We start from the raw sequence: 7,116 nt of genomic DNA, 5'->3' as shown, positions 1-7,116 counted from the left end.
GTTTTCACCAGCTCTCCAGGTGGTCCCCGTGCTCACAGAGTCTGAGTGGCACGGCCCTGGGCTGATGGCTCTCAGAGCGGGGTCTTCGGGGGTGGGGGGAGCTCACCCACCAGCTCATCAGACACCGCCTGCACTCTCTGTCCCTGGGTGTCGGCAGGAGGTAGCAGAGATGCTCCTTCGGCTGCCGGTGTTCACAGGTGAACCTGTAAAGGAATACATTCTCGGATGCACATTTCCCGGTTCCCGTCTGTGTTTCAACAACCCTCCAGGTGGATGCACCCCGGCGTCTGAGACCCACTAGACCTCAGTTCCCATCGAACCGCCCACACGCATGGCCGTGTCCGGCATGAGGACTTCCCTGTCTCAGCCCCGCAGTGCCGGGCTGGGGGTGCGGCCCGGGGCAGGAACTCAGCCCCCCTGCAGGGCCGCGACCACACGTGGGCTCTGCTGGAGAAGTCGGCTCGGTTTTGAAGTGGGGCCTTTTCACGCAGCCTCCACGCAGCCTTTCCCTGCGCTCGGTCCTTGAAGACTCGCAGACGGAAGGCAGAGGCCTAGAAATGGCCCGACCTCGCGCCTGGTGCCCGGCTCAGCCTGTCTCCCCGGCTCCCGGGGCTCTTCCCCGTCTCTGAGCCTCAGGACGGCCCCTGAACGCGGGATCCCGGGAGGCTGTTGACTGCTTTCTCCCGGGCCTCTCTGGGCTGGCCCTGGCTAACAGGTGTGTTTCCCCAAAGGTGTCTCAACCTTCGATGTGAAGAACTCTGTAACGATGGAGAGGACTGATGCAAGAAAGATGAACACAGACGAAGGTAGGGCTCGGCCGCAGCTGGAGGACCTTGGGCGGAGCACGGCGGTGGGGCTCGGGGCAGGCGGCACTGTTGCTGTGTGACCAGCACACAGCTTGTTTCGCTCCCGTGGCTTTAGGTCCCCCTCTGCCAGGTACAAGCGGATGCCCTAACCTGTAGGATCTTTGAGTTTTGCATTTGCTCTGGGAGGACAAGGATGCACACTCAAGTCCGTGCTTGGAAGCTTCCACGTGCTTTTCTAGTGAGAGGTGCTGTCCCATGCCTGTCTTCTGCAGGCCGGGCAGCACACGGTTCTCGCAGGGCCATGGAACCTCCCTCGACACTCTTTCCTGGCGGATCTGACCCCAGATGAGTGCTGGGTCCTGACACGCGTGAGGGAGGCTGGGAATGGCTCTGTCATCTGTGTCTTCCCTTGATTTATAGTATTTTTCACTGAGATCAGGGCGGAGGTGGCAAGAGGAACCTCTTATATCCCCTGCCTCTCAAACTCCCATCCCAATGACCAAGGGAACGTGAAGGTAGGGGAGGCAGGTGCCACTCGAGCGAGCAGGCGAGGGCTGCCGCTGCAGGGGGCGTTTCTGCGGGACACAGCGCTGAGCTGCAAAGGGGAGCGGGAAGGGCTGGCCTGCCTGCGACTTGGTGTCCACGGAGGGACAGGCCGCTTCCTAAACTAGCGGGTGGATTTTCCAATAAAGCGCCCTCCACCCCAACACCCCAGATTTCCGGCCAACAGCTGTAGTGAAAACCTTATGGATGTTTGAGCCCGTTGCGCTGAATTCGAACCCAAGATTTGCAAATTGTGCAAGGCGGTCGGCCTGGGCCCCGTCCTCTGTGAAACGGGGAAAACAGGCATGACAGGGCGTGCACAGGGCGAAGTGAGGCGGTCGGGCAGGGAGACACGGCGCAGGCGCTCGCGGTTGCTGTGTGCCGCTCACTCCGTGCTGGGTGCTGCGCTGAAAGCATCTCCTAAATGGTTCCCTTTAATCCACAAGGCAGCTGCATGGAGCTGGCCTTGTTCTAGTCACCGTTTTGCACGCAAGGCCACTGAAATGGAGGGGAGCCGGGGACTCGCTCGCGGTCCGCAGCTGTGGAAGGGGCGGGAAGGAGCTGGGGCCCAGGAGTGCCAGGGCAGCGCCCCAGGCTCTGAGCCGGACTGCTCCAGGTCCTTAACACGCGTCGCCGTCTTAACCCTTCCACTCGCCTCGCGCTGACCGTTCTTATTGGTAAAGTAACAGAGGTTCAGAGGTTAAACCATTTGAGGTCTCCAGAGGTCGGAAAGCCAGCCCGCTCCACCCCCAGTTCCCTGCGCTTTTCCACCCCGCGGACCATTAGTGAATGTGCCCTGTGGGACGTCACTCTGCCTCCCACCTTTGGGTTAGGTTTTATTTGCACTGAATACAAGGGCTCTGACGCCTGGTCGGGAGAACATCAAAACGTGCTTCCATCCCCCCGACCCAGAAGCGCCGAATCCTTGCCTGTGCGCGCCTCTGAAGCTGCCTGTTTCTCTTTGCTGGTAGAACTCACAGAAAACAGCGGGCTTCCCCTGAACCTGCTGGAGAGACACGAGCCCTGGCCAGCCTACGTCACGTACATCTCCCCGATGGTGAAGAAGCTCATGGAGAAGAGCCAGGCGAGAGAGCTGGAGTGCGCGCAAGCCGCGGAGGAGGGCCGGCGGGCGGGCAGGCAGGGCAAGCCTTCCAGCGCCGTCCAGCTCGGAAGGAAGAAGTCATCCAAGGTCTCCAGAAACTTGATGTTCAAGGACCTGAGATTAGAGACCGCGGTGTCTGTGTGGGGGCCTTTCTCTGTGTCGGCCGCCGGCCCCCCCGTGATGCCAGGGCCCATCCACTTTCACACGGGTTCCCGAGGGAGCCCCACCGCCAACTATAACAAGATCATCTTCTCCCGAAAACCCACCACGAGGAGGCTTCCGTACAGCTCGCTTCTGGCCAGCAGGGAGACGCAGTCCAGCGTTTAAGGGCGAGTCCCGCAGCCAGCCCCCAAGACTGTACCTCAATTAAGCTCCCTTTGCTGCAAATTCCACTATGGCCTTTATGCTTGAACTGGCCCCTGCCTATGCAGAGGCTGGCTGAGATAAAGCAGGTCGAATGTGGGCCGTGGGTGGGTGCACCCCCTCCCGGCAGCGTAGGCAGACGGGGGCGGGAAGCCCCGGCTCTAGTCCCCTCCCCTCCTTTGATGCTCAGGGCCCAGCGTGGGTGAATTCATCCCGCACCAGGCAGGAGAGGAACGTCACACCAGGTGTCTGACCAGAGACGCTTTAGTAGAAAGCATGACTCACCAGATGACTGGAGAGGCAGGGAGGGAGCAGAGGTACGGACGGAGGTGACACCTGTAGGAAGCAAGCTGGGGGCACGTAAGACTCAGGTGTTTCTGGAAGGAATTAGCATGGCCTGTGGGGAGGAAAGGATCGCTGGGGGAAGCAGAAGGGGGCAGGAAACCAGCAGGAAGCAAGCCAGAAGCGAGTTCCCTCTTCTGCCTCCCGCCTCCCAGCTGCCTCCGGGCCGCCCAAGGGCAGAGCCTAGCGGGCAGGGATGCAGGAAGGCGATCTGAGAAGCCCACACCCTGCATCTCAAAGCAGAGTGCTTGAGGATGGACCCCAAGCCAAGGGGAAGACGAGCTCAGGGCCCTGCCCAGTGGGGTTCTGGGGGGCCTCACCTTGCTGGTGCACTTGGTGCCTGAACCTGGCCTGGGAACGCCTCCTTCCTTGAGGGCTTATGGAGTGGCAGTGGGGGCCCGGGGGGCCCTGCTGAGAAACGGAGGACTTTCTCTTGTGCTTGTTTAAGTCTTGCCTGTGGAGCAGACTTGGCAGCGGAGAAGGCCCCGGCCGGACCCCAGCTGTGGCTTGTCGGACGCAGCTGGAACTGGTCCACCCGTCCTCTGAGCTGCTCTCGACTGGCTCTGCTCCATCTGGAAGCAGGCAGGCTTTGTCTGTAGACACGAGAGGGGTCCAGTTAGGACAGGCAGGCCTGCCCGCTCTCAGATTTGGGGTTTGTCTGGAGAGCGTGGCCTCACTGGTAGCTTCTCTCTTCTGGACCCCACCTGATGTGGACCCCGCCACATGTGCTTACATTTGGGATGCAGTTAACACTCGCTCATCCTGCTTCCCTTGCAGAGATGTAGAGGATGCAGGGAGCCAGTGGCTGGAAGTGACACTTGGGAGGCTGGATTCGCCCTACAAATGCATTCTTGCCACCCAAGAGCCTTGTGGAGACGTCTGGGCTCCACTCTGGCGGCTGTGAGCTGTGTAGGAGCAGCTGCACATATTAGGGGCTCCGGACCAGTCCTGGGTTCACAGCTCTTGGCCAGAATGCATTCCTGCAAAAAGAATTGGTGATTTCCAGTGACTCTGAAGGACTGTGTTTTGTGTCCATGGAACAGTCAGAGATGTGGAGGCCGGTGATCAGTTCTCAACAGGAATTTAAAGTTTTTATCTCTTCCCTCCTTTTATGGACGTTTATGGCCAGAGTATATTTGAGGAGCTATGGATTGTGTTAGAGTTTACAGGGACTTGGAGTCATCTCGTGCGATTCCTTTGAGGGCAGAGCAGTTGTACAGATTTGTTGTTTTTTAAGTTTCCAGGTGTTTGATAGTTTTCACAGCAGTATATACTCCCTAAATTAAAATGGTCGTTGTACAGATAGCATTGTTTAATTTAATCCTCAGCCTGTTAGAACCACGCGAACAGGACCCGAGGACCTTAACACCTGATGCTGGGGCGCTTGCGTCTGTGACCGGGGCCCAGACGCAGTGCCTCCGGGGCCGTTTTAAGGAAGAAAAGGTCTTAATTCCTTTGCGATGGGGGCCTCTGTTCAAGCCCAAAGTGGGTTTGCAGGTCTGGCCACCACAAGGACTTCGTCAGCCCTGACGGTGTTTGCGTGGGGACGGAGGAGGCTGCCGGCAGCGAGTTCTCCCCGGGAAGCAGCCACTGGACAAGACCAGCTGGACCCGTGGTGAAGCCTCTGTCACGGGGAAGGAGGTGGCCCTCAGTAACCGCACTGGCTGTTGCTTAGACCTGAGAGTGTGGAGGTGGGGGCCCAGGAGCCAAAGTCTAAGAGGAGTCTTTTGCTAAAATCCTGCGACAGTCCTGGAGCATCACCAAAACCGTAGGGGAGAGACAGCTTCTCCACCTCTCCAGGCGCCAGCGGGCGGGGTCCCACTGCCCTGGGCGCAGCAGCGGGTCTGGTAGAGCCCAGCCTTGTTCATGAGAAGCTGGGAGACCTTCCTGGTGCTCGCAGAGCGGGCGTGGGGCTCTTCCAGGGCCTGCAGTCGGCGTGAGCACGGGGGCTCGGAGCAGCGGAATGCGGATTCCTCGGGAACGTAAGCTCAGCTGCCTTCCACGTGGGGGCCGGGGAGGCTCAGGTTACTCCGGACACGTTGCACTTGGTCTCTGAGGGGGACGGCCTCGCCCTGATGGGCCGAGGCCCACGCCCGCCCCTCTGATTTATCCCCTCCGCATCTGGAATTTTCTGCTTGGCAGGAGCGTGGCTTCACTCAGTCTCCCTGCTCTTGTTGGTTTATGGAACATCAGAATTTGTATTTTGTCAGCCCTTCTGTGTTGCTCTGTAACTCAGGCCCCGTCTGACACCTGTGGGGAGCTGTGGATTGGGCAAGTTCTCTGGCCCCCGTGCACGGCAGGGTCTTCACCCCTTGGCAGGTCCCACCGTTGGTGTTTAGACAGTGGGCGCGGCCGGCTGGGGCCGTCAGGGCACCAGCAGCTCCACGCTTGCTAGGACCCCGCCGTGGCCCGGGGCCCGCCTTGAGGGACATTAGGCTGCTTGACAGATGAGAGGCTGCAGGAAGGCCCTCGGGGACTGGACTGCATACACAAAGATTCCAGGGCTGGTGTGTGAGGGCCAGACGCTCGAGGGTGGCCCGGGAGCCCTCCGACTGGAGGCCAGGGTGGGGCCGAAGCCGGGGGCCTGTGGGAGTCTGGACCTGACTGATGGCGCTTGTGATCGGTGCAGCATAATCAGCAAACCCTGCTGGCCTGACGTCTTTACGTAGGGCACGGGGGCCTCATTGCCTCCTTAGTCTTTTTTTGGGTCAGGGATGAAAAATGGGCACCCCGAGGTCGGGATTTTGAAGTGGGCTTCAATGGGGGCCCTGGGAAGTAGCAGGGGATACAGCACAGGAGTCCCAACCAGGGACCAGCCCCGTGTCCCTGGGGACCGAAACCAAGGGCAGGAAGCCTGGCCCTGCAGCCTCGCTGTGTGTCAGCTGAGGCAGGAAAAAGATGGTTCCTGCCTGGACCTGCAGCTCTCTGTTCAGCTTTAGCCGAGTCATTCATTCCTAGAAGTTTCTTGGACCGCCACCTTTCTGGAGCGACGGGCATGCTTTCAGAGCCCACCCTTTACGGGTGCCACGTAGGGCAGAAGGAGAGGTGGGGGAGGGATGGGAACCAGGGCCTGCGGTTTACTGCGATGTGATTTTGTCAGAGCCCAGAGCCAGGCGCAGGCCTGGGTGTCTGTCAAAAAATTGAGAAACCCTCCCTCTATCCCCTTCCTCCCCTTCTCCACCTCTTACCAGAGACCCAAAGCCTCAACCAGCTACATAGGTCCTTGGACATCACACTGCGGGTCCTAAACCAGTAGTGCACAGTGGGCCAGGCCTGTTCCTGGCAGTGAGTGTGCACACGGAATCCTCTGGGTGGGGGGCAGGCCAGGCCAGCAGGGGGTGCAGGAGCACCCAGTTTTAGGTGGGCCCTACTGCCACCCCCTTTTGTTTGCCTTGATCCCGACCAAGATCTGATCTGCACATGGGACGGTGCAGGATAAATAATGTCACGGAAAGGACATGGGACTTGGTGTCGAGACCCCCATCCCTTCCCCCAGGCTCTCTCCTCCCGGGAAGATAAAAACTAGCCCCCCACCCCGAGGCCTTTCTAGGAAGCTTCTGTGGCTGGGGGCCCAGCCAGGCGGGCGGTTTCAATTCACTTCCTCCCAGACTCAGTTGTTCAGCCACCCAGAACCTCCCATTATTTTGGGTGGACAAGGCATGTGCTTGTTCCAGGCAAGTGCGGACCGTTTGTGTGGTTCCTACCGGCCAGCGGGAGGGTTCTGCGTGGAGAGGAAGCTACAGTGGGAAGGAGGCTCGCCCAGCACGCCCGGCCCTCTGTGTGCGTGACTGCAGACGGCGGACCTCGCTTTCCTGGCTGACCCTGGGGCCAGCCAGCCCCTCTGGGACTGGAGCGCAGGCCCTCAGCTCCAAGACCAGGCTGTCTCATCTTTACCCAGGCCCCCCCCCTCCTGCTCCCACCCTTTCCCCCTTCCCCACTCCTCGCCCTCCCCCTCTCCCC

General features: G+C 60.0%; 1 protein-coding gene across 1 annotated transcript; it reads left to right on the top strand.

Moving 5' to 3' along the window:
• The first annotated feature begins 712 nt into the window (after window positions 1-712).
• On the top strand, window positions 713-3,574 carry CDRT4 (CMT1A duplicated region transcript 4). Its single transcript, XM_064494886.1, has 2 exons — window positions 713-806; window positions 2,321-3,574. The coding sequence occupies exons 1-2, from the start codon at window positions 767-769 to the stop codon at window positions 2,776-2,778; spliced, it is 498 nt and encodes a 165-aa protein (XP_064350956.1). The 5' UTR covers window positions 713-766; the 3' UTR covers window positions 2,779-3,574.
• The last annotated feature ends 3,542 nt before the right edge of the window (window positions 3,575-7,116 follow it).

This window comes from Camelus dromedarius, chromosome 16 (genome assembly GCF_036321535.1).
Source record: "Camelus dromedarius isolate mCamDro1 chromosome 16, mCamDro1.pat, whole genome shotgun sequence".
In the NCBI taxonomy this organism is placed as follows: Eukaryota; Metazoa; Chordata; class Mammalia; order Artiodactyla; family Camelidae; genus Camelus; species Camelus dromedarius.
This window is presented reverse-complemented; position numbering and strand designations above follow the sequence as displayed.